Source organism: Ictalurus furcatus, chromosome 2, assembly GCF_023375685.1.
Source record: "Ictalurus furcatus strain D&B chromosome 2, Billie_1.0, whole genome shotgun sequence".
NCBI classification, from domain to species: domain Eukaryota; kingdom Metazoa; phylum Chordata; class Actinopteri; order Siluriformes; family Ictaluridae; genus Ictalurus; species Ictalurus furcatus.
In genome coordinates, this window is record NC_071256.1 from 4,457,456 (window position 1) to 4,483,666 (window position 26,211).

The 26,211-nt window shown below is 43.4% G+C and overlaps 3 protein-coding genes across 4 annotated transcripts in view; 1 reads left to right on the forward strand and 2 right to left on the reverse strand.

Annotated features, from left to right (window-relative positions):
• Window positions 1–2,117: 2,117 nt before the first annotated feature.
• On the reverse strand, window positions 2,118–4,090 carry gja10b (gap junction protein alpha 10 b). The gene has a single exon (XM_053643978.1). The coding sequence runs from the start codon at window positions 3,819–3,821 to the stop codon at window positions 2,349–2,351; it is 1,473 nt and encodes a 490-aa protein (XP_053499953.1). The 5' UTR covers window positions 3,822–4,090; the 3' UTR covers window positions 2,118–2,348.
• Window positions 4,091–4,747: 657 nt separating this feature from the next.
• On the reverse strand, window positions 4,748–14,736 carry casp8ap2 (caspase 8 associated protein 2). 2 transcript variants are annotated; one of them, XM_053643995.1, is made up of 10 exons: window positions 14,432–14,736; window positions 13,777–13,870; window positions 12,528–12,608; window positions 12,253–12,359; window positions 12,087–12,161; window positions 11,515–11,630; window positions 8,768–11,412; window positions 6,112–8,569; window positions 5,884–5,983; window positions 4,748–5,779 (listed from the first exon to the last, which is right to left on the reverse strand). In XM_053643995.1, the coding sequence occupies exons 2-10, from the start codon at window positions 13,829–13,831 to the stop codon at window positions 5,717–5,719; spliced, it is 5,700 nt and encodes a 1,899-aa protein (XP_053499970.1). In that variant the 5' UTR covers window positions 13,832–13,870; window positions 14,432–14,736; the 3' UTR covers window positions 4,748–5,716. The 2 variants fall into 2 exon arrangements, with proteins under 2 accessions (XP_053499970.1, XP_053499965.1); XM_053643990.1 differs by having other exon boundaries at window positions 14,349–14,736.
• A 747-nt stretch (window positions 14,737–15,483) lies between these two features.
• Window positions 15,484–26,211, forward strand: part of mdn1 (midasin AAA ATPase 1) — a 44,538-nt gene continuing 33,810 nt past the window's right edge. Inside the window, exons 1-21 of the mRNA XM_053644007.1 lie at window positions 15,484–15,819; window positions 16,391–16,617; window positions 17,370–17,594; window positions 17,720–17,827; window positions 17,956–18,148; window positions 18,272–18,481; window positions 18,699–18,830; window positions 18,933–19,036; window positions 19,471–19,585; window positions 20,490–20,656; window positions 21,388–21,469; window positions 21,934–22,029; window positions 22,127–22,239; window positions 23,000–23,148; window positions 23,298–23,358; window positions 23,690–23,901; window positions 23,984–24,087; window positions 24,255–24,399; window positions 25,038–25,248; window positions 25,441–25,588; window positions 25,739–25,846. Of these exons, the coding sequence (XP_053499982.1) occupies window positions 15,724–15,819; window positions 16,391–16,617; window positions 17,370–17,594; window positions 17,720–17,827; window positions 17,956–18,148; window positions 18,272–18,481; window positions 18,699–18,830; window positions 18,933–19,036; window positions 19,471–19,585; window positions 20,490–20,656; window positions 21,388–21,469; window positions 21,934–22,029; window positions 22,127–22,239; window positions 23,000–23,148; window positions 23,298–23,358; window positions 23,690–23,901; window positions 23,984–24,087; window positions 24,255–24,399; window positions 25,038–25,248; window positions 25,441–25,588; window positions 25,739–25,846 (3,006 nt within the window). The 5' untranslated portion in view covers window positions 15,484–15,723. The remainder of the gene's footprint in view (window positions 15,820–16,390; window positions 16,618–17,369; window positions 17,595–17,719; window positions 17,828–17,955; window positions 18,149–18,271; window positions 18,482–18,698; window positions 18,831–18,932; window positions 19,037–19,470; window positions 19,586–20,489; window positions 20,657–21,387; window positions 21,470–21,933; window positions 22,030–22,126; window positions 22,240–22,999; window positions 23,149–23,297; window positions 23,359–23,689; window positions 23,902–23,983; window positions 24,088–24,254; window positions 24,400–25,037; window positions 25,249–25,440; window positions 25,589–25,738; window positions 25,847–26,211) is intronic.

Below are 26,211 nucleotides of genomic sequence, written 5' to 3' on the forward strand. Positions count from 1 at the left end.
TGAACATGTGATAATTCCTATTACACCACAGTGCTATTGAATTCTCCATTCTGATTGGTCAGATGGATTCGTTTTCTGTACTCTAGCTGCAGGTTCATATTAATGCACTTACTTTAAGTAACACATTATTGTTTCGACAGCAACGACGTCCATAAGGATTTTAAAACGTGTAGTCATTGATATGTTGATTTTTCTTTTTTTCTTTTAAACATTTATGGAAGGAGTGTCCAGTGTAAGAACTTTGTAACAGTCGGAAGTTTTAAGTTTGTTTTCCAGCACAGAATAGTCTTCTTTACGAGTTTGCACTTTTCTAATTTATTTGCAGCATGACAAATTGTACTTTTTGCCTCATTGTCGTCCTAATGGAGATACGATGTTGAGGGGATGACTGTTTATAACATCATTCATAACACTAACTTGTCTCGCAGACCTTCCACACCATTCAGTGTAACTATAAATGGTTACAAGTATGACGTGTTGTTCGTTAGTAAGTTCAAACTTGTAATCATTCGCAAAATTGCTGCGGTATAAAAGGAATAAGACGCTTCAGGGATGTGATGTTAATTGCAGAAATTGATTATTTCCCATTAACATCGCTTATTTAATGAACTACAATTGCATAAACGTGACCCCAGGGTCAAGAGTTACACCTATAGGAGATGAAGGACGTTACTGTTGCTACTACACTGATTTGGATTATGTGCAAAAACAGACCAAAGATAAGAAAATGTGTCGCATTTTCAGCAGACTGCAATAATGTGTGTGTCTGAACTTTGTATTGACGTATATTAATGAGGACTGTGGTTCCCGGATATTAATCAATACCGCTGTTCAGAACACAGCTATTGATGACTGAAGCTAATTCAGGAAGCTACACAGCCGTCCCAAAAACCTCACAAAAGGCCAACAACTTTCAGTCCGACGTTTATAACAGTTCTAAGTGGACACGTTTGTGTGAAATGTCGTTTTAGTAGTGGAGTTAGCGTTGGACATTTTAAACCATGTCCAATGTGTTGTGAGAAGTGCGATGTCACTGTCAAAACATTTCAAAAGAAGACATAGGTGCATACATACGTACAGTTTAGAACAATTCCATGTCAAATAAATATACAGTAAGCCAAAAAGAACAAAGACCAGATGGTAAGGTTGCATTAAGTTTTAAAAAGAAAAAAAAAAAAAAAAAAAAAAAAGGAGGAAAAAAAAAGCTTTTTTTTTTTAAGACAGGAAGACCATATAAATGAAGTCAAATCTCAGTGTTGATATATCTCCAAAGATTAATATCGTCCACTTTCCCAAGAAGACTTCCACAGAATCATTGATCATTTCATTCAAAATACAGTCCATATGAATGAAACTAAGGCTCTAGTTCATAGTACGTTTACAGTTGTGGTCTTCGAGCATGGTTTTAACGTGCAATATGCTCAGGTTTTATGTGCAAAAATTCCATTGTCGCTAATTAAGTGCATGTGTGTGTGTGCAAAGCTCTGTGCAAATGGACACTAACTGTTTACACAGACCACAAACTAATATATATACCAGAAGCCAAAGTGAAAGCCAAAACCAAAGTGATGACCCACTTTTTTTGGTGTTTTGAAAGGTTGACACTTCGACAAGAGTTCACTTTTTCATGATGGAAGACAGCTCCAGGATCATGCTCTGAAAGAGGGAAAAAAATTAAAGATCTCATTATTATTCTTATTCTTCTTATTATTATTATTACATGGAAATACACCACATGCACTGATTCATATGATGTATGTAGGTGTACTAAATAATATAAAATACATGTTCATATCTTTTTTTTAACTGAACATGTATCTGTTCTTTAATAGTACTACACCACAAACAGTACATATTTGAACAGGTACCCATATTACAAATCAGTTACAGTAATCGCACTTACAATTACACTTTTAGAACTAATAATAATAGGTTCTTTAGGTTGTTAAGGGTTCTTATGGTGCAGTGTTGCCGAATCCTCGAATCTGATTGGTCAGCAGGTGTTGATTAATCTTCTATAACAGTAGCAATGACAGTAGTTCTGGCCGTTGGAATAGTTGGGAAATTGCTGTGGTATAAGAGGAATAAAGCACTTCGGTATGTGCTGCTATAGGAAACTAATCAGCTCCGGGTGGGAACAGGAACTAATGCCAAATCACACGACCACATTGTTGATTATTTTCCTTTAAGAGCATGCCCCTGTGATGCTTTATTCCTTACTTAAAGTACTCTAATTAGTCTAAAATATAAAAGCCCTCTCTGGTCGAGAAACAGTACATGACAGAATTTTAAAGGGATAAACCAAATGCTTTATGGTTCTAGATTGAAGCTTTTAAGAGTGCTTGTCATTACATACACCTCATGCAGATGACCTTTTTGTCCTGAGAATAGGTTCTTACCATTGACATGCGGCGCCCACCGGCAGGTGGAGGGGTCATGGCAGGACTTTCACTCTGAGCTAGCCGCTTGGCCTCTGACTCTGAGTCGCTTTTGGACACTGGACTGTCTAGTTGAATGGCCAGTCTGCTTTCAGAAAGCCCTCGGGACATGAAGCTAGCTTTCCTACCTGTGGGGTACTGTTCTGGCGAATCACTCTCCTCACTCAGGTCCTTGCATGCACTCACCCGACTTTGCTTGCGTGCAGAGTTCTGAAGGGATGTTGAGATCTCGATGTTGCTGGCTCTGAGGGACGCTCGAGGTAGCTGACAAGCACCCTTCAGAGGGCCGGATACCTTGGGTCCGGAGTCGTCGCTGCTGGAAGAGTGGCCACGGTTGTCCATGGTGGAAAGCCGCTCTGTGGCCCCTAGTTGACCATTGGCCTGGAACTCACTCTGGCTTGAGATACGTGGCTGTTTGGTGTGCTCAGATCCAGGAGCATCACTGGTTTGTGCCTCAGGGATGGGCAGAGGGTGACTAGTGGTCATATGGGGTGGCAAAGCTTCCATCTGCTCATCGGTCACTATGGCATAGGATGTTTGGGTCATGTGTGCATATTTCTGTGGCAGGCAGTCTGTAAGGACACATGCTTGCTGCACCATGGAGTTTTTCTTTGATCTGAAAAGACTCTCATCATCTCCACCATGCACATTGCCATATATGCTCTGCTTGATCTTTCTCACTCCCAGGTGAAAGATCTCCAAGATGTTTAGGAAGAGGGAAACCCCAGCAATGCCCAGCATGAAGTTCATGAAAATATTTTTCTCTGTTGGCCTGGACACAAAACAGTCCACAATGTTGGGACACGGGTCTCTCTCACACTTGTACAGTGGGGCCAGTCCAATACCGTAAAGGGCATATTGACCCAGTATAAAGCCCACTTCCACCACTGACCTGGTTAAAATATGAAACACATATGTACGCAGTAAGGAACCTCTCAGAGGGGCCTTCCTGACTCTCTTCTGTTCTTCCAGTTTCCTCAGCTCCTTCTCAATCCTTTTGTGTTCATCAAAGATGCCTTCCATCCCCTCCAGCTCAATTTTAAGCTGGGCTTTCTTCTTATGCCTCTCCTTCTCCAGAGCACGCAGCCGGTACAGCGCATGGCCCATGTACACCAGAGAAGGTGAGGATACAAAGATGATCTGCAGGACCCAGTATCTGATCAGGGAGATGGGAAAAGCTTGGTCATAGCAGACATTCTTGCACCCGGGCTGCTCCGTGTTACATACAAACTCACTTTGCTCATCATCCCAGACGTCCTCAGCAGCAACTCCAAGGACCAGCATGCGAAAGATAAAGAGGATGGTCAGCCAGATTTTGCCCACAATGGTGGAATGGATGTGAACTTCCTCCAAGATGCTTCCCAAAAAGTTCCAATCACCCATTTTTGGTTTCACATAGCCTAAAGTTGTATGAGAGTGCAAAACAAACCCTTAGTTTTTGGTTAAGGAGGTAGATACAGTCTAAGGGGGGAAAAAAGTTACATCTAAAATGGTCCTACAGTTTCTCTCTCTGGGGGAAACCCTTAAAAGTACCCCAAAAACAAGGGTTTTCCTTCCAGAACATGCTCCTAAAACTATGAACACCCCAAGGAAACCTTGAGGACGTTTCTAAGAGTGAACAAAACAGAAAGACTTACACGATTCAGACTGTTTTAAAGATGACTCTCAGCGCTGATTCGTTATTATGACGGACACAACGCTAGCTGTGCACCACCAATTTCTTCCCTTATTTAAAGCAGGTGAGCTCCTCTCTCTGGGCATAGCTTCAGTAAATGAATCCCAGACCTAAAGCTCACTATGAACTAATACAGGGTTTCTATTGATCTGTGGGCAGCTGGACAGCACCCTCAGGGCAATAGCTTGCACAACTCGGTCACTGAAAACATAAGGGGAGGGGCATTTTCTAGTCACCCCTTTAGATTCAGATTTTGAAGTGGGACGTTTTAAGGGCCATGCACTGAAGTAAACTCCTTTCCTCCCTGTCCGAGATGAATCAACATCTAACACTGAATCCTCTAACCCTGTCTTGCTTTTTACACCTGCAGCATTATTCCAAAACCAACTGTGGACTCATATTTAAGTTTATACACCTAAAACCGAACATTATATAGTCAGATTAATAAAATTAAATGAGTGATGCTTACAGAACCAGACGATTCAGGCATCATCTTCTGAACCGCTATAGTACAAGCCATTTTTTGCTACACCAAAAATCCAAGATGGCGCCAAGATATATTCTAAGGTGACTGGAAATCAAATTTTTCAGTTTTACATAAAGAATGAAAACAATGAACACACACACACACACACACAAATCAGTAAACAGTAGCTGACCGCAGTAGGATGAATAAAAGCTTTTGACACACAGACTTGAAATAAATTAACTTTATTTTAAAAAGTGAAAAAGTTTCCTGCATTTTACAATATTTACAGAATATTTATTCAAACAGGACGTCTGACAAGAAGGCTGTCTTGCAATCTCTGCATTCAGGACAAAATAAAAATGCTGTAAATTTATTACATAATAAAAGCCTTCCAATAACTCTCACATTTATCGTATATACACAAGACAAGCCTGAAGGCCCGAGTTATCCTGAGTTCAGGATAATGAGACTGAGAGCAAAAAAATAAAGGCGCAACCGATCAATTATTAACTTGAAAGAAACTACTATGAATTGGCATGAACTGGATGCATGTTTATTTGAAGTCTTTGAGAAGTATGCACCAAAAAAAAAAAAAAGGGATCCAATTTATGTATGATAATGTTGGTAACGGTTTATATTTTCTGGGTAATTAAAAGACTTCTTGAGCACAGGTATATGGTATGTCAGGCTTTACACCACCTCATACTTCTCATTCAGGCATCTCTTAGAGGTAGATGGTACTAGGCGAAAGATACTCCAGTGTCTTCAATGGAAAGCCATTTAACCACCTCAGGTTCAGTTTGTTCAGACATTAAGTTGTAAAGAACCTTTTCGCTGTTATTCATCTCGAACAGCTGATTTCCACCTTAACTGAAATAAAATGACACTAAATGAACTCTATGGGTGACCTATGAACTTAAACGAAGGCGCCGAAGTAGAAAACAATGACTCTCGCCCAGAGTACTGTAGATTATTTCACAGTGCTTCATTCGTCAGAATAACACTGAAAAAACAACAACCAAAAAAAACCCACTCCAGCTTGTCCAGTGATGAGAACATTCTGCTGGTTTCTTTGCCTGTGGCACGTGCCCCATGATTAAGAAGAGACAGCCATTATCCTTCAGCCTCAATGGCTCAGCTCTCCATTTTCTCCTTCTTCTTAAACAGTTTCATGAGCTGGGTGAACCGCTCTTCAATCTGTACCAGGAAAGGAACGATGTTAGGTTAAGCATTGGCTATAGATCTCAAATGTACCTCAGATATAGTTAGTTAATAAATACAAAAAAACAAATAAAAAATACCTGTGCTTGTGACTTTCCCATCTTGGATGACAGAGCAGCAAATGTTTTAGCAGAAGCTCCTTGTGTTTTGAGTGCAACAAGAATATCTCGGTCTTCCTCCCTTTTGAAGAAAAAAAAAATACATCATTTTTTACATAATAATAAATCATTTTACTTCCTCAATTCTTGGCAATGACTAACTGTGGACACAACATTAGCTAGAGCAGCCAAAGTCTAAAATACACTCACCTGGTCCAGGTCACCACCACTTCTCCTTTTTTCCTGATGACGTTCTTTGCAGAGAGACTGTTCGGAGACAACTGAGGAGATGGAGTCTTGATCTTCTTTGATGGAGTCTTCTCATTTTTATCCTTGGACGATTTTGACTTCTTTTTGTGCCTTTGCTTTTCTTGATTGTCTTGTGATTTCTCTCTTCTAGAACGTTTTGATTTTGGCCCCGAATGATGCTTTTTACGCTTCCTGGACACCCTTTGGCATGCGTTGTTCAGCCCATGCTCAGGTTCTGTGGCAGCAGGGACTCCAGTGGCATCAGAATGTTCGTTAGCTTGCTCGATCTGGTTCTCGGTGGTTTTGGGCAAGGTGGCTAGACTGCCTCCTGCAAGCACACCATCTGAGGTGTTCTTGTTTGATATTTCAGCTTCGCTTCCTTCATTTGAGGTGACCTGAGGCTGACCTGCCAAGGGTAGACTCTGATCCGATGTACGCGAGGACAAAACCTCTGCGGATGGCAGCGTTTCTCTGTGTTCCTGTTTGGGTTCCTCTTGTACCCCAGGAGAAGTATGTCTGATCCGAACTATAAAGTGATCATTGGACCTCTCCATTACCTCTGCCTGCATAGGCAAGTTTGGTTTGAACTGGAATACTGGTGAATTTGTAGCTACCCAATTTCCACTGGCACTTGACGGACTACTGGAGTTGTCCGATTCGAGAGACAGATGAATATCTTGCACGGTGGCATCTTCTTCGTCAAGAAGTGCATCCTCGCTGTAGTGGGCACTGATGATGTTGCTTGGTGTGGTCAGTGGCTGTCCACTAGCTGGGTGCAAGAAGCTCAAGTGGCCGTCTGACTTCAAGGGTGAGGGAATGGTAAGGGATACGGCCAAATCTTCAGCCAAAATAGAGAAAGACTGATGGGAACTCGATGTGGCCACAGCAGGGGCAGGCTGGTTAGGAAGAGCATTAGATGGGACCTCCAACATGCAGCTTTCATCAAGGAGCGCTGGATTTAATGGCATTTGAAATTTGTAAGGTGAAATGGATGTCCATGTTGTGATGAGCTTCGACGGCGTTATCATTTTGCTGGGTGTCATGATGCCGACGAGACTCTCTCCGGCTTGACCTTCTTTCCGTGGGGTGTTGAGTGGCCAGTTTTGATTATCACCAGTCTCTAGCAGATCGGACCCTTGCAAGAGGCATCTGAATATATCTCCCATTTGGGAATCAGTTACCAAATTAAAGGTCAGACTTGACGTTTGCTGCTCTGTCAGAATTTCAAAGTCTGCCCTGTCTTGTATTGATCCACTGTGAGAAAGACGGCGGGTGTAGTTGGAGGTTTTGTTCTCATGGGCGGGGACACTTTCTTGGAGAGATTTCTCAGAGGATGAAACCCCTTGTGGCTGATTAGACTGGTTAGGTGTGGGTACCTCCGGTACCTTGGCCCCCTCCTCCATGGTTGCCTTTATGTTTTTACCACTGCTACCTAAGCCTCTACATGGCAAACTGTCTGAATACGCCATCTTCTCCTGCACCTTTTGGCCCTCGCTTTCCTCGACTTCACCCTTGGATTTTTTATGTGGTCTGTTTTCAGTTGTGCTCAAAGGTTCTTTAGATTGCAGCTTGCACGAATCCACATTTAAATCCTCTTCTGCCCTAGGATTTGACTGCTTACGTTTTAAAGATGGTTTATTCTTGGAAAGATCTGGAACACCTTTAAGTCCTGCTTTCAGTTCCTTAAACAGGAAATCAAACTGGCCATCTACAAAGTTCCACAGCTTCTGTTTGAGATCTTCGGCTCGTTGCTCAAAGATACGGTTCACGATGCCGTTGTTCGAGACCTTGCTCATGACGGAAGAGATGATCTTATTGAGCAGAGGTTTGATTTCATTTCCATGACTGCAGAATTTGCTAAAGTTAACGCTGTCAACAAATTCGGTGAAAGACGCCTGAGACATTTCAGCGATGCAGGAAAAAGCTGGTTTGGTGACGTTTTTATGAAGTTTCATGTACTTTCGTCTCAACTCTGACCGTATAAACAACAACATGTTCATAAATTCAGCAGAAGTTGAAATGTTCGCCTTGGGCGGAACAGTGACGGTTTTGAAACGCCTCTTGTTCGAGGAGGGACTCTCTTTAGAAGCCGTGTTTTTCTCTTGTTCTTTGCGGCTGGGAGTAACAGCGGGTGGCGTTTGAGATTTTTTCTGTAACCGTGGCGATCGGGGACTGGGCTGATTCCTCAAGCTTGATCTTTTTTCGTTGGGAGGACTCTGAATGACTAGAGCACCTTCCCCATCACTCTCACTGATAATCTCCCCTTCTTCCAAGTCTTCTTCAGTAGCGGTAGTGGAAAGAGCCTCCTGCTGTTCTTTCGGCACGCTAGGCTTGACTAAGGAATCGGGTCTCTTGTTTTCTTTGTTCATGTCCATCTTGACGGCATCCTTATCTGCCACAGTGGCTGACGTGGAGAGATCTTAAACAAAAGTAAATAAATTCATTTTGTGCATATAACTTCTAAACATCTGACCTGCAACTACAATTGAAAAATCACTTGAAAATGTTGGACTACATTTAAGCAAAACTGCCCCCAGTAAAACAAATCAAAAGAACCCTTTTGGACTTAAAATTGTTTTCAAAACCATAAAATACAGAAGACCCATAGTATACTGACCTTTGCTGAGACATTTGACATGTGGCTCCTTTCCTAAGCGCTGCTGCTGGGATTTCTTTATCTGGCGTACTGGACTTGTAAGAGGACTGATGGCTTCTGGAATTACTTTAATGTTGCTCAGGGTCAGCATCATGGAATCTTCATCATGAGGCACCACTAAAGACCTAGAAGGCCTGAAGATCTCCATCTCGTTCTCTGTGGAATCTGGCTCGGAGGAGCTCGCTTGTTCAAGTGGTATTCCCTCCTCTCGGGCTGTGGTGTTGACGTCAATCGTCTCGACGCTTGGCTCTACCAGTGGGTCTAGACAAGGATCCGGGTTCTCAAGGCCTGGTGTGATCTCCATGCCTGAAACAGCTATTGTTTCTTTGCTTTGGTGGTTATTGTCCATACCGACGGTGCTAGAAACAACTTCCAGAGACACAAAGGGGTCAGTATTTGAACAAGTCTTGGTTGTAGAGGTTGCCATGACAGAAGTGGCGACTTCCTGCTGAGATGTGTCATTTTGAACCGAAGCCTCTGGTTTATCATCTATTTGGGCTTCTTCATTAGGATTCTTAGCACCGATCCTTCTCTTCTCCTTGTCTTTCTCCACAGGAGCCTGAGAATCTTGTTCTTTGACGCAAACGTCAGTTAAAGGAACAGACGGACTGTCAACTGGTTTAGCTCTTTCAGGGAGTAAAAGAACTTCAGGAACTTCAGGAATCTTATCTACCACACATTTCTGAGAAAAGTTCGTGGGACATGCAACTGAATTCAGAAAATCTGCTTTTGTAATGGATTCATCTTCCTGCATCTCTGAAGCTGTACCATCCATCTTCCCAGATAGAGTTTCACTCAGGTCACCATCAAACCTTTTGTGCAATTCAAGTTCCTTTCCCTTGACTTCCAGGCTGGTTTGTGGTTCTTCGTCATGCGGCTGTGTGGTTGTATTGGTAAGGAGTGCCAGGGAGTTATCCGTAGAGTCATCCTCTACTTCATCAATGACGCAGAACTCTTCTCCAGGCTCAAACGAACTTCCGTCCTTAGTCGAGTTGCTTACGAGGGTGTCCTCGTGAGATGGAGGAACTGGATCTTTAGCTTGCTCGAAGTTGGTTTGCTTTTTAATTGGCGAGACGGTCAGGTTCAGAGTTTCCATAAAGGTTAATTTTCTCTTTGGACTACTCTCCTCTGGCACGGCAGAACCATTACAGCTGCTGGTTAACCTCATTGGAGATTTTCCACTCGCGTTTGCGAGGCTGTCCGCTTGAACGCTCCCATCCTCACTGATTTTGGGGATCCTTGAATTATCTGGAGCGTTCTTCAAACCTTTGGTTTGGTCTGGACTGCCGATTCGCTTGTCTTTATCGCTCCTCCCTTTGACACTATGTCTGTCAGAACTCATATAGGTGTCACCTCTGGAATCGTCACGACCGCTTGATGCTTTGCCCCTGGATGACTCTTCACTTCTGCCAGATGTTCTCCTTTTGTCATCTTGATCTTTTCTCAGATTTCGAGCACTATGGTGAGGTTTAACAGGCGAAGCCAGACGTCTATTTTCGCGTACGTCGGCGCGGCTTCGGTCCTTTCCGTCGTCGACGCTCATTTTGTCTGCTTTGTTACTCACCCCCCTTGTGGTATGCAAATCTTTAACACTCTGTCGCTCGTGTTCTTTGCTAGATTCGGACCTCGTGCCTCGTCTTTCTCCTCTATTGCAATCCTTTTCATCGGATCGATTTCTTTCTTCACTTTGAGTCTTCCTCTGCTCATACTCCTTGATCCAGTCACTTCTGGTGCGTCCCCTTTCGGAACTGCTCATACCCTCTTGCCTCCGCTCCTCTTTTCTGTGATGCTCCCTCGTCCCCCTTTTCTCTGTCTTTCGGTGCGACTTGTCCGAGCCGTCCTTTTCGCTTCTCCAGCTGGACACCTCCGTATGTCCGCTCTGCCTTTCCTGTCCTTGCTTATGCCGGAATTCTTCTTTCCTGCTCTGCGCGTCTGCGTTCGATCTAGACACATCGGGGGTGGATGAGTGGGAGGAGGCGCGCTGCGGACGAGAGGAAGGACTCCTCGAGCGGTCGGTTCTCCTGAGCGTTACGGGATTGTCTTGCTGTTGCCGCTGACCGTTTCCTGATCCACAACTGCTTTTTGCAGTCTCTCTCGGTTCTCTTTCGGACCTGTTTTTATCCGTTTTTGATACGTCCTTCTCTTTGGAGGTGCTCTCTTTCCCAGACTGTTTCGCTCCCTTCCTGCTATCCGTTTCATCACAAACATTCTGCCTAGTTCTAGTCTCAGAGTTTGTGCTCGTGCTTTCCCTTTCTCCGCTACCAGACATTCTATTACCCCGGACAAATATGTGATCGTGTACGCTGGTGCTGGGCAGCGAATCCAAACCATGACTATCCTTACTTTGCCGATTTAAAGGGTTCTCAAGGTTGCTTCTTGTGCAACTTCGGAGCACCGAAGGCGATGAAGGTGTGGCATCCGCTGAGGACGAACCACCGGGCTGATTTAACGGTCTTCCCTGAGACACCTCTGCTACTCCCTTGTCTCTTTTAAGATCCTGAGACTCCCTTATAGGACCAGCGGGGCTGTTCAACCTTGCCAAGCTCCTGTTGTAGGCATCTTGTCCTCTTTCCTTCGCAGACGGATGGAAACTACCCCAACTCGATCTGCAGGAACGTCCAGTAAAGAAAGATGTAGTCATTTCTGGATGTGTATTACGGACACTGTAAATTCACCAGACAAATGAATCATAACCGAGGATTGTTTACCTTTTGCTTAATTTGCTTATCTCCTCATCCTTCCTAACAATCTCCATCTTGGCAGTTTTGATAAGTGCACATATGTTTTTCTTCAGCAGAGTGTTCTCCTGGTGTAAACTTGAGTTCTGGAACAATAAATAAATCAGATCACATCTGTTGTTTCTTCCCACTAATTAGTTTAATCATCATCATCACTACTCTATTATTATATACACTGCTCTATTACCCTACTATACAAAGAGCACTGCCGAATTCTCAAATCTGATTGGTCGGAAGGCGTTGATTCATTTTCTATACCAGCACAGGACGACAGAGGTAAAGAGAGGATGGTGAGAGAACGTGCGTTTCTAACTAATATACTGCAAGTGCTAACTTACACAGCTCCACAATGTTAAATGTAACTAGAAACGGATAAAAAAAAAAGACTCACGTTCCTTAATAAAAAGTTTTTAAAAATGACAAATTGCTTAGTTATTGGAAAACATTCAGCTTCGCCATGAGAACAGTAACGCCGCTTCATCACGCCACGCACATCATCGATAATTTTCTTCCTCACGTAATAAAAACAGACACTTACATACCTTAGTTTGCATCTGCTGCAACTTCGCGAGCAAATCCTGCACTTGGTTTTGTGCCGCGACGAATTTGCTTTTCAACTGCAACGAAATCCGACAAGAGGTTCGACCCGTTATCGGCGTGAACGAGAACGGCGTTAGCATTAGCATTAAAAAGAAAAAGGATTAAAACCTCGTTATAGGTAGCGTCTTTCTCCTCTCGCTCTTCGGTGATGAGTTCCTCATACAAATCCATCGACTCTTTCGCCCTGGTAGGTGAAAGAAAAGCGCCGTCCTTGCCTGAGGAGAAACAAACACACCGAGATGACGCGGTCAACAGCGGCACACGACTCTCAACGTTCCAAATGAAGGAAACGCCACAGCTTAAATCACACGCCTGTCTTTACTGTAAATAACAATAATATTAATAATAATAATAATAATAATAATAATAATAAGTACGCCCACCTTTATTTGTATTTTTCTTGGGACTGTCCTCAAGTCCTGAGTAAATATCCACAGAGTCTTCATCATAATGCAGGACAGAATCTAAACAAATCAGGGTTGGAGATTAAATAATTTCCCCTTTCTTTATTTATTTATTTATTTTTAATTCTGTGCAAATGTAGCTCAGTTTTCACCAAACAAAGCCCAATTAAGAGACTGTATTTACGGATGAATATGAACACACGGAATCGGGTACTGATTATCAGTCTTACGGTTCAAACCTCCGGTCCGGTTGTTATCAGCTCGGTCACGTTGCTTAAATTTGAAAATAATCCAGTGCGTTAGTAATTTACTTTGCCATGTGTGCGTTCCTTTATATATTTAATATTTGCTCTCTGCATGTTTTTTTAACAGTCAAGAAGACAAACAGAAACTTAATTGGCTTATATTTTAGTCTCTATAAATAACGCCGCGTGTACGCGTTAACACACTTGTGTACAGTAGTGTACGTTTAACAAGTAACAGGGCTGGGCGATATGAAATAACATCGTTATCGTATCGTGGGTAATATATATTTTGAATCTTTGTTTGTTTATTTTATATCGATTATATTTACAGCTATTCAAACTCTGAAGTCTGTGAATAAAATTTCCTTCAACAGACATCCGATCGCCCGTGACGTTGAGTAAAAAAAACTTGCCGGCATTCGTCTCGGTTTACGCGCACGTCAAATTCCGTCTGCATTCGGGTCGCGGCCGTATTCCGAATACGACGTTTATATCCGTGCGGGCATCGGAATATGTCCTTATCTACACGTGTGCTTTTCCTTTCCCACCGAGATTCAAGATGCCGTTAATACCCACAATTCCTCGTGGACCGAGTGTGCACGTATATCTCCTTTCAGCAGATTTTCTGAATGAGGGGTTTACATGCAACAGATTTCCAGACTAAAACAGGCATACCCCAGGCGTGGGAGTCGGAATTTGGGGAATCGGAATATCGTCTCAATCTGAATCGGGCGATCGGATCGAGGCGTTTACAGCACGGCTCGGTTTCCAAATGCATGTCAACGTAGTCTGTGAGGATGGCCGTATCAGATCTGATGACGATGATAATAATAACGATGATGACCGACCGCTCTGACGTTGATGCTGTACCCTAAATAACGTGTAGACCAGTTTATCACATGCGGGATTCCTACAGAACCACCACACTCTTGTCAATCCTCTCAAAACATCAAGCATCACTAGACTGTGTGTAATAATCTTACCATGATGGCCCTGAGCAAGATCACCATAAAGCTCATCTATGGTGCTCGTCTCCATCTCTGTCAGTCAGTACACGCCTTACATTGCTCGAGAAGTCTGAAGGGAACATAATGTGTTAATGAGAATGCCAACTTTTAGGTTGGAGCCACAACAACAAAGAGAAGCAGGCTGGAGTTTACTAGCCTAGATGCTAAATGTTCTTTACAAAATATATTTTTTTAAAACCCAGATAAAGGTAGAAAGATGTTGTGCAGATAGTGAGCTAACACTTAATGAGGAAAAACATTTTTAAAAAGGTACACACGTGTGTGTGTTTAAGAACCTACATTCAACTGACAACCTGCCAGCTAACATTCACCTAGATTAGCTTAACACTGGCTGCATCCTAATAAACACGGCTTTATCTCATAGTGCACTACACAGGCTACATCAGCTGGGAGTGTACACTATGTAGAAGTGCACTTGGAAAGGGAGCGCGCATCCGTTAGGGCTACAGCCTGATACATTAGCTAGCCGTGTAAACCAAAGCGTTTGATAAAAAATAATTATAATAATAAAACAACTCTTTACTAACATTTTAAACCGAATTCGCTGTAAACCTCAAAAACAAAAAGTTGTGCCACCAAACTCAGACCGCGTGAGGATTGAAAAACAAACCCGGTTTTGATGTAGATCGCCGCTTACTCCAAAAACAATCGCGCCAACCCCGAACCGCTTCGCAAAACAGGAAGTGACGACATTTTCCCGCGGTCTCTATACTTCCGGAGGTTTCAGTGAACGCTAAGAGCTTTAAGACCTGTTTAAGTGTTGTTTAAGTGTTCTCGTTTGTATTATGTTTATTCTGGATTAACCACAAAAAAATAAATGAAAAATCAACACAACAAACATGTCACGATTTAAACCTGCAGAGTCCCGGAAGCTCAAATAAAACCAACACAGTGTTTAAATCCTGCTGAACATGATGTTAGAGGCACTGCGATTCATCATATTTCAGTAGTTGTTTTCTTAAAAGCGTTTATTCACAGCTATTTGTTTAACCTTGGAGTCTATATAAATATTATTACTGTATTTGAATAACAATACATAATAAATATATCATAACAATATAACAATCATTAAAAAAAGCTATTTGTTTACTCCACGTTCTTTTAATACATATATTTATTTATTAATTATTCTACTTATTTTAATTATTATTAATATTATTATTAATATTAGTAGTAGTAGTAGTAGTAGAAAAGCAACACACTTAATTTACTTACTTATTTATATTTTAACCAATTGAAAATTATGACGATGATGATGATTATTGTTATTGCAAACCTTAATTAATAATAAAATACATATAAATATACATTTATAAATAAAGCATAGACACACAACACAATATTTTAAAAATATTTATAGGTTTTCTCTCGCCGTTTATTACATTATAATAATTATTATACGTGTTGTACAATACCGTTATTATTATTAATAGTAGTAGTAGTAGTTCAAGAAAGTACATAATTTTTAAATACTTATTTGTTCACCACTGACGTTATTATTATTATTATTATTGCTATTGTTATTATTATTATTTGCGTGCTAATATATTATTAACACATTTTTAAAAGTTCCTCTTTCACTTAAAGTTAAATAAATAAAAAGAAAAAAAGTCAACAAAAACAGGCGTTTTCTGTCGCAAAGGATTCGGGGCACGCGATGGCACAATGACCCGGAAGTGATCCAACGCCACTCACATGTGGACGGGCACTTTAACACTGACGGGAACGTGCTCGGTGATGTTGTTGTCATCCATCCCGGACGATCCGGCGATGAGTTTCTGATTCGCGGTTACACGGAATTTATAAAGCGTTAAAAAAAAAAAAAAATCAAAACTAAACTGTGCACGTGTTCCCGAGACGTGTTCGCGGCTGCACCCTGTGCACGCGCGGCTAAATGACGGCATGGAGACTCTGGAGCTGAGCCTGGCATCCCTGGCCACGATTTCCAGACACGTCGAAAAAAGTCACGGCGAGCTCAGCAAGTATTTAACGAAGCAGGTGAGCAGCTCTCGCGCGCTTAAAATAGCGAACACGCGCCGGCCGATTGCCATAGTAACCTCGCGCGCGCGGATGTCCGTTAACATTAGCTAAGTGTTGATGCCGCCGCAGGCGCCTTCTGCCTTATATATTGTTTATATCGTTTCACACTCATAATATACCGTAGTAAATCTATTTGTGCGAACAAAGACTCTTATTTATTAATAACGTATTAAATCATCATTAATAAAAACCTGCACGTGTTCGTTCATACGATAAGCTAAGGTTAGCTAGCTTGTTTACTCCCCTAGCTAGGTAGCGTCTCTAAACACGTGACTATTATATTATTGTTTCAATTCTTTTTACCGTTTATTGCATCCCAGTACACACAATGATGTATATTTCCCTTTAAAAATATGTTATAACTCTTAAGTCACACCATAGCCTGTTATTTTTTAAATTTTTTTTGCTGTTACTACTTAACCAAGTCAGGCTCTAGCACCTTATAATGTGTTCTTTGCTATTTAATAACACACACACGCACATTTTGTACATTTAACCATCCTAAAATGTCATTGCATCATTTCTTCAGATATGGAGCCAGCAGGACAGACAAGCCATCCTGTGCTGTTTGACTCAGCTCCTGATAGAGAAGGAGTACACGCTCCTGATCGCTCGGCACCTGCGGCCGCTCGTGCTCGACCTGCTAGAGAGGAACGCCGAGCGAATCAAGAAGGACGTTCGCCTCAACCACGACCTCCACGAGAGACTGTGTGTAGCGCTCAGCAAGCTCCTCAGTGTCAGCCCCGATGCTCAGGCGTAAGCGGAAACATCTTTTTTTGTTGTTGTTGTTCGAGGGAGGGAGGAGTGGAGTGGTGTGACGGTTTGCTTTGCCGTATATTAAGAGGCAAAAAAACCTTGCATACTACGAGGGGTTTGTTTACGGTGACGGGGTTTGTTTAGCGGTCGAACGATAGTGGGTTTTACCAATAACTAAGTCGGGCCGTACGTTTCTGCCGATAACTGATGAATCGACCGGATGGTTTTTAAAATCGACACGGAATGAAAACACAATGCTCAAATAAAATATTGCTGCACTTTATTACAAAAATAAACAGTGCTGACTGTACGGTGAAAATGTACTGTACTTTTTATAATTTTTTTAAAAATTAATAAATATTCATATATATTAACTATTAATCATCGAAGTAAATAAGAGTTCCGTCCGAACGGAACCCAAGAGTGAAGACATCCGAAATGAATCAAAAATCACTTTGAATAACACAACAAAATTTGCCAGCGATGGTTTTTATTTCACCACTAGAGGCCGCTCTCGTACTGTAGAATGACAGTGGACCCTCCTGAGCCGCTCCCGCGTCGGACGCAACCGGGAATGATTATCCGAGTGTGGATTTTTGCAGATAACCGACAGTACCAGCAATCAGTTATCCGCGCCGGTTATTCGTCAAAACCGATCAATCGGTCGACCTCTAGTTCGTTGTATATGTGAATAAGCGAATTGGAAAGTCTTTTTTTTTTTGTGAAAGCAAGCGATTCGTCTCCACCTCCAGGTTTGCGGCGAGGTACTTCACCAGCGCGCCGCCCGTCTTTCAGAGACTCTTCTTCACCAGCGAAGAGGCCGCCTCTATCCACTACGGCCCCAGGCGCATGAAGCTGCGTGACCTGATGGGGGCCACCCTCCGCTTCCTGCAGAGCGACTGCGAGAAGTTCCGCGTGCTGTGGGACTGGAGCGCCTGCATCTCGCAGCTGCTCACGAGTGACGTCATGGTCCGAGGGTACGGCTGTGAAACGGTCCTTCTGACCCCGATAGTGTTTTGTTTTTTTGTGGCCAACGTGTCTGTCCGGCTTCGAAACCTTCCCAACATTAACCTTTATTTTATTTTATTTGGTTTGATTAAAGTTACACAGCGCAGTGCCTTGCTTTGGTGTCCCACATGACCGACAACCAGAAAACAATCTTCCTGAGGAAGGTTCTGTCCAGTGACGAGATTCTGCATCTAAAAATGAAGTATATTGCACTTACTTTGCTTTTTAAAATGTTTTTTTTATTTTATTTTTAAATGTGTTGTTAGCCATTGAAGTGCACTCTTGTGGCGCTGTCGGTGTTTAGTCCACTCTCTGTTTCCGCATCGTCAGGTCGCTAGAGGAGACTCAGCAGCTGGAGGTTGAGAGAGCTCTGGTTTTAGCCAATCAGGGCTCTGTGATGTGGCAGTTGGAAAAAGGAAATAAGCTCACCAAGGGGCAGATGGGGTCAGGAGACCTGTCGCAGGGCATCACCGCTGTGTGCGGTGTGATCTTAGCCAGACTGACGCCTCGACAGGAAGAGCAGGTGACTGCAACAGAACAGCAAACCCTGTCGTGTTTTATTCCTTACGCAATATTCCTCATCGCCCCCTGGGTGTCTGATTAAACTCGGTTGGCGGTTGGTTGTAAATGATGTTCTCGTTTGTAGACGTCTTTGAAAACCCTGGTGCTGGTGGATTCGACGTGTCGAAACCTCCGGCGGCTCGCCATGGCCGTCGCGTCCCAGAGGCCCGTTCTTCTGGAAGGACCTATCGGATGTGGGAAAACAGCTCTGGTCGAATATCTAGCAGCCGCTACGGGCCACGTCAAATCCCCCAACATCCTCAAGGTTCAGCTGGGAGATCAGACAGACAGCAAAGTGAGGGTTTATTATTATTATTATTATTTATTTCCTGCTTTATTTATATACGAGTTATGTATTTACACGTCCTGATTGTTCTGGCGAATCTTCTGCTTCATCTGGAAAAGCCTCAATCGTGTGCTACGATCACTGGAGTATAACCGAGATGTCCAAGTTATCCGGCGATGATATTTAACTCGGTGTTTTTTTTATTGTTCCTCTGCGTGCGCCGCAGATGTTGCTTGGGATGTACAGATGCACAGACATCCCTGGCAAGTTCGTGTGGCAGCCCGGATCCCTGACTCAGGCCGTATCCAAGGGTTACTGGATCCTCCTGGAGGATATCGATCACGCACCGTTGGATGTGGTGAGTTTCCTCCAGTAGGAAAATAATCCACCGCTTTTTATTTTTGTACCGTAATTATCATCGGGACGTATAGTTTCTGACATTGTCGCGGGCGCTCTTCAGATATCCGTGCTGCTGCCGCTGATGGAGAACAAGAAGCTGACCATCCCAGGCCGGGAGGACTGCATTCAGGTCGCTCCAGGCTTCCAGTTCTTCGCTACGAGACGGTAAGAAACAATAACCGAGAAGGCGAGTGTGTGTGTGTGTGTGTGTGTGTGTGTGTATGCGTGTGCGAGTTATGCTCACTTGGATTGCTGTAGAACGAGCCTAGTTCGAGCTTATAGTCCTATTTTGGCAATAAAGCACAATCGGTAAGACCAGAATGAGTCTAGCTGTTCAGTTCGGCCAGAAAGTATGAACGGTACCCTATAAAAGGAGGAAGCGTTAGCGTGTATCTATGCTAGCTGATGCAGTGCAGTGGCCGAGCTGCATTATTTGAAGCTTTAGAAGGCATGATTGTGAGATTTCTACGCCTTTTTATGGAGTTTTGTGGGCGTCACTAAATATAAACCAGCTGTTTTGTGTGTGTCTGTTCATTTGACTGTTTTGTTTTGGAACGTAAACGTGCGTAGTGATACGAGCGTATCCCGATGTTATTCAGGATCTTCTACAGCGGTGGAGTGTGGCACCGGCCTCAGAGCACCCACGCTGCTCTACTAGACAAGTACTGGAACAAGCTGCAGATTGGGAATATGACCAGAGAGGAACTCAAACAGGCAAGGAATAGTATATTCTACAGTGGTGCTTGAAAGTTTGTGAACCCTCGAAATCCCAAAAGTAGATACTTGTCCGGAAATATTCTACTCGGTCATTTATTTATTGAGGACAATGATCCAGTGTTACTTATGTGAGCGGCGAAAGCTCGTCCGTGTGATCTTTAGCAAACTGGAGATGTTCTTTTTGGAGAGCAGTGGCTTTCTCCGTGCAGTCCTGCCATGCACACCATTGTTGTTCAGTCTTCTCCTGATGGTCGACTCATGAACATTAACATTAGCCAATGGGAAAGAGGCTTTCAGTTGCTTAGGAGTTACCATAGGTTCATTTTCAACCAAATTTTTTATTTTTTTTCTTTAGTTTTCCTGAATTTCCTCCATTTGTACACAGTCTATCTGACTGTGGATCGGTGGAGTCCAAACTCTTCAGAAATGGTTTTGTAACCTTTTCCAGCCTGATGAGCTTCAACAACTCTTTATCTATGGTCCTCAGAAATCCCCTTTGTTCGTGCCACGATACACTTCCACAAACACGTGTCGTGAAGATCAGACTCTGATAGATCCCTGTTCTTTAAATAATTTAATCATCATCCCATTGATTAAAAACACCGGACTCTAATTTCACCTTCAAATGAAACTGCTAATCCTAGAGGTTCACATACTTTTGCCACTCACAGATGTGTAATATTGGATCATTTTCCTTGATAACTAAATGACCGAGTATAAATATCTTTGTCTCATTCGTTTAATTTTTTTATCTACTTTTAGGGACCCGTGTGAAAGTCAGGTCACGTTTCTGCAGATGTATAGAAAATTCTTTCACAAACTTTCAAGCACCTCTGTAAGTAGGATCACAGTTGCTGTCCTTCCTTTTACTCAGTGGGATTTTCTTCTTGCTTTCTCGTAGGTCGTGCTAGATAAGTTCCCTAACTTGGCTGTGGTGGTGGATCGATTACTGGACATTTATTGTCAGCTGACCGGCGACAAACACCACGTCGCTGTCGCTGCTTCTGGCCCACAGAACCCAAGTGAGGACCGAACCACCATGCTGGAAGGCCGAGGACTCTCTCTGAGGTAGCGTTGAAACGCAAAAGCACCGTGTTTCATTTTTTTGCTAAGCGACTGGTTAAACTCTGCCACCATTTTATTGATTTTTTTTTTTTTTTTACACCATTCCATTGGCTGAAATCAAGTACGTGGTTCGAGATGTTTGACTAATTGGCGTGAACTAGGGTTCTTTACGAACTCCCTGGTTTGTGCCGGTTTGGCGTTCACGTGACTGGCTTTCGATCAGGCTCAGACTGCTGTCAATGGTCCATCGATCGCACTAATTCTCCACCAGGGAGACTCGCATCATGTAAAGTCGGCGTCAGGACAGAACAGAATGGCGCTGTTGGGTAATCAGTGCAGATGAAGTAGGGCGTTGCTAATTCCCTAAGCTCTGAGCCTTAAATTGCAACTCGCCCAGACTCCGGAGTTGTAGTGGTTTTGTGTTTTTGGTAAACGGGTTCGCCCTGACAAAGGCGAAATCGATCTAAGCCAGTATTGCAGCGGTGTGATGTTTTGATTGAAGCCATTGTGTGGCCAAGAAAAATCAATGCAGTAATCTAATAATGTTGTGTGTGTGTGTGTGTTTTGTGGTGATTGTGGGATGATTTTTAAACCTTTTAGGATATACGAATGAAATGAAATGACGTGTATAATATATTCATCATAAAGGATTTACTCTGTATGCTGTAACAGCGTAGAGATCTCGAGAGAGCGCTATAGTACGTGTTTGAGTCGGTATTGTGTGTCGTGAGCAGGGATTTGCTGAAGTGGTGTGAGAGAATATACGTGAACTTCGACAGCTCCTCCTCGAACACGGCGCAGAACGTCTTCCTGGAGGTGAGTGCCCTTTTTTTAAAAAATTATTTATTTATTTATTTTTGGGAGACGCCTTGTTTCATTCGCTCGTATCGTAACGACATTCAAAATACATTTGCCGCCAAACATCATGTGCTTAAAAAAGAAATCGGATTCACGCTGAGCCGGGTTAACCTGCGTAAATGGTAAATGGCGCACTTATATAGCGCTTTTATCCAAAGCGCTGTCTCATTCACACACACACTCACACACCAATGGTAGCAGAGCTGCCATGCAAGGCGTTAACTTGCCATCGGGAGCGACTCGGGGTTCAGTGTCTTGCCCAAGGACACTTCGGTACGTGGAGTCATGCGGGCCGGGAATCGAACCCCCAACCCTACGGTTAGCGGACAACCCGCTCCACCACCTGATCCACAGCCGCCCCCCGTGTGTAAACGCGTCGACGGTATTGTTCCGGGGGATTAAACGTGCCGTGTGTCCTGTAGGCCCTCGACTGCTTCACCGCCATGCAGTCCAAAGCAGAGAGCCGCCTGAAGTTGGCCGAGGTCATCGGCAGCAAGCTCAACATCTCCAAAGAGAAGGTAAGGAAGAAAAAACAAAGAGAGTTAATACCATTGTATTAATACTAGTGGTGTCTAGTTCAGATGATATGTAACACTTCTCAATGCGCTGTTTCAGGCTCAGCACTTCTGTCAGATGTACCAGCCTGCCATCAGTATCACGGAGCTGGAGGTGACGGTAGGACGCACCATGCTGCTGCGGAAACAGAGCGACGCCGTGCGCCTCGACGTGTAAGAGGCCATCGCTTCGGCTGACCCACACTCTGTCTTTACGCCTCTCTATCTTCTTGTCTCTCTCTCTCTCTCTCTCTCTCTCTCTCTCTCTCTCTCGATGCAATTCTTTAGCTCTTTACACTCTGCCTGAGGTATTATGGACTGTTTTGGTTCAATGCCCCCCTGCTGGTAAATTGAATAAACATTGAATTGATTGGCTCGCTGCGTCGGCACAACCCCTCAGCACATTTAGACCTAACATGCTGTACCAGGAGCGTTCTGGTTAATCATACAGGGTCGTTTGAGGACCTCTTGTATAGCAATACTGCAACAAGACAAATCATTAATTGTTCATTAAGGGTCATATATTGGGTATAACCAAGTTCAAGTTTCACCCCAGATGTTTAATTCACTATTATAAAGTATTTTAACTATTGGAAAAAACAAGAATATTTTCCACGGCTACTCAAATAACATTTATTTCTAGTTTCTCGTCATCGTCGTAATATCCTGGGTCGTTTGAACCCGATAATCGCATCCACAAAGCATACGGCCAGCAGCATCATTCATTAAAATACAAGCTAGCTATTGAGTAAATACAATATTTTAAGTGCATTAAAATGGCATCCGCTTCCCATATGTACACTCTACCGGTCAAAAGTTTGTGGACACTCGGCCGAAACGTTTCTCGCGATCTTAAAAAGCTTTTGATCCGAAGGCGTGTGATCGAATGTTAAATGAACTCGGTGTTTCGATGTATACGTGTGTGTCTCGACAGAGATAAGCAAACGTTCGCGGCTACACGTCCCTCCTCCGTGCTTCTGGAGCAGCTGGCTGTGTGCGTCACGAAAGGCGAGCCCGTGTTGTTGGTTGGCGAGACGGGCACAGGGAAGACCTCCACCGTGCAGTATTTAGCTGGATTAACAGGTGAGCGGGATTATTTTCCTCTCCAGCTCGCGATTTACACTTCTCCTAGGCCCGTTTAAAACAAACTAGTCCTTATATCAGATCCGTACACAACGCTAGAAGACTGAGCTGCAACCGAATTTGTTCTACATGGTTTCTGTTGCCTTCAGGACACAAGCTGCGTGTGATCAACATGAACCAGCAGAGCGACACCGCTGATCTCCTGGGAGGGTAAGTACGGGGGAAGCCGGCGATGTTTTGCTGTAATAACATGGCTGGAAGTGTTGTGTGTTTGCCATATTTTTTTTTTTTTTATCCATACATAGTTACTTTATTGTTACTTGTGGTGGAAAACGTTTTTACATAGTGCTGACACTGGAGACTCCTTCCCTTAAAATGAAATAAACGCCTCCTTACGGATCCATGGCAACGTGATCAGTGATTATATGAGAACGAGCGCGTTTTAATAAGAACCTGCGATTTGGCTCGCGGCAGGATTCGATGTCCGAGCCGCAGTTGTGTAGAGATTAACGCTGAAGTGATGATGATGTGTGTCGGGCAGGTACAAACCCGTGGATCATAAGCTCATCCTGTTGCCCCTGCGTGAGGCGTTTGAGGATCTGTTCTCTCAGACGTACTCCCGCAAGCAGAACATAACCTTCCTGGGTCACGTGCAGACCTGCTTCCGAGGGAAACGCTGGCAGGACCTGCTCAAGCTCATGGACCACGTGTGCAAGTCGGCCCTCACCAAGGAGCTGCAGGACAAGCCTAATGGTAACGGTAGTCCGTTCTTCCACTCTAGCCATGTGTATATGCGAACGGAAGGGAGGTCACAAATGTGTGTTGTGTTTATCAGCTGCGTTGCTGCAGCAGCAGTGGGAGGCACTCGCTCTCAGACTCAGCCAGACTCAGGAGCAGATCCGAGCTCGGGAATCGGCACTGGTGTTTGCCTTCGTCGAGGTAAAAGCACACTACGCACGTCTGTCCTGTGGAAATGCAGTATGAAATCGGACGTATCGCGTATTTATGTAAATAAAAGATGACGTTTTGTGAGTGTCTAAGTAAGCTGTGTTCACATGGTGCGTGTTGGTGTGTGTGTGTGTGTGTGTGTGTGTGTGTGTGTTTAGGGTACCCTGGCGCAGGCAGTCAAGAAGGGAGAGTGGATCCTGCTCGATGAGATCAACCTGGCTGCAGCCGAAACCCTAGAGTGTCTGAGCGGGCTGCTAGAGGGCAGCGCCGGGTCTCTGGTGCTGCTGGACCGAGGAGATACAGGCGAGCCAAATTATTATGTCGACCGATAGTGGATTTTACCGAATGAAAACATAACATGCAAATTAAAATATTGCTGAAATTTATTATAAAAATAAACAGATTGTACCATGAAAATGTACTATACCTTTTTAAATTAAATATATGTATCAATTATTAGTAAATATTGAAGTGTATAAAAGAGTTAGATCCAAACCGAACCAAAAAGTAACAAACAAAAACAGAGACATCCAAAATGAATCAAAAAACACTTCAAATAACACAACAAAAATTAGTCGGCGATAGATAGTTTTTATTTCGCCTCTAGAGGCCGCTCTCGTACCGTAGAACGTCAGCGGACCCTCCTCAGCCGCTCCCGTGACGGACGCGACCGAGAACACCTATCGGTGTGGCGAAACCAATAAATCGGTCGGCCTCTAAGCCAAATACAATTTTTCATATTGCTTCAAGTCTGTTTTTCGATTAAACACGTAAACATCTCTCAAGTGACCAGTTTACCCTGATGCGTGTTCTCTTTAAACGTTGCAAAAAAAGAATGTTCATATGCAAATCAGTATGCAGCTCCTTGGACTTTCGAGTCACCCTGTCGTTGACACGCCGTTGCCCCTTTCAGAGAATTTCTGTTGTCAATTTTAATCCAGAACCCCTGGTGCGCCACTCCGACTTCCGCCTGTTCGCCTGCATGAACCCGGCCACCGACGTAGGCAAGAGGAACCTGCCCCTGGGAATCCGCAACAGGTTTACCGAGCTGTACGTAGAAGAGCTGGAGAGCGAGGGCGATCTACGCGTCCTGGTCTCGGATTACCTCAAAGGCCTTAACTTGAACAGAAGTACCATCCATGGAGTCATCAGGTTTGGAAGAGCACTGAATCAAACTGCACGAACGACTCTTTGAACCGTTATTCGTGAGCGTATGAAGCGTCAGTTTAAACGTCTCTTCTTTGTCGTCATTGACATCCTAATATTTAGAGCAAGCGTTGCCGTGTAATTTCTCCATTTAAGCTTTAGGGTTAACGGGCCCGCTGTTGTTTTTTTTGCGTGCAGTTTTTATTTGGCCATTCGCAAGGAGGCGAGCTCGCGCTTGGTGGACGGCACTGGCCACAAGCCTCACTACAGTTTACGCACACTGTGCCGTGCTCTCAAGTACGTCGCCACTAACCCCTGCTACAACGTCCAACGGTCTCTCTTCGAGGTGAGAGATCCTTTCTCTGCGTTCTGTCTAGAGTATATCAAAATGGCTGCTGGAAATGTCACTGTTTTTACTTTCCTGTTATTACAAACAAACTAAAGTACCTGTGCTCTAAAGGGCTCTGTGTGTGTGTGTTTGTTTGTCTATATACAGGGTTTTTGCTTAAGCTTTCTAACACAGCTGGACCGCAGTTCCCATCCCGTCGTGGAGAAATTAGTGCACCAGTACATTCTGGGAGGAAACATCAAGTGTCTTAAACAGGTAACAGATCACTAAAGGTATACAGGGTACATTTATTTATTTATTTGTTTATGTTCCTTCTTCTTAGAATTGTGTTTTAAACTCTTTAGAAAGAAGGCTGGCTGAGATTGTGGTTATAGTTGTCATCAATTTCTCAGTACTTTCCAATCCTGATAACCTGATTAATATATATAAATATGTTTAATTTTTGAAAAGGTACGGTACATCTATGATACCGTCAGTACTGTGTATCGATATATCGGGTATCTTCCAGTGCGGCCCAACTTGGTTATCGGTATCGGTAAAAATCCACTATGGGTCGACCTCTACACTCGATAATGACCACTACTTAAAACACATTGTTGTCTCGTTTCTGTCTCTGCCTT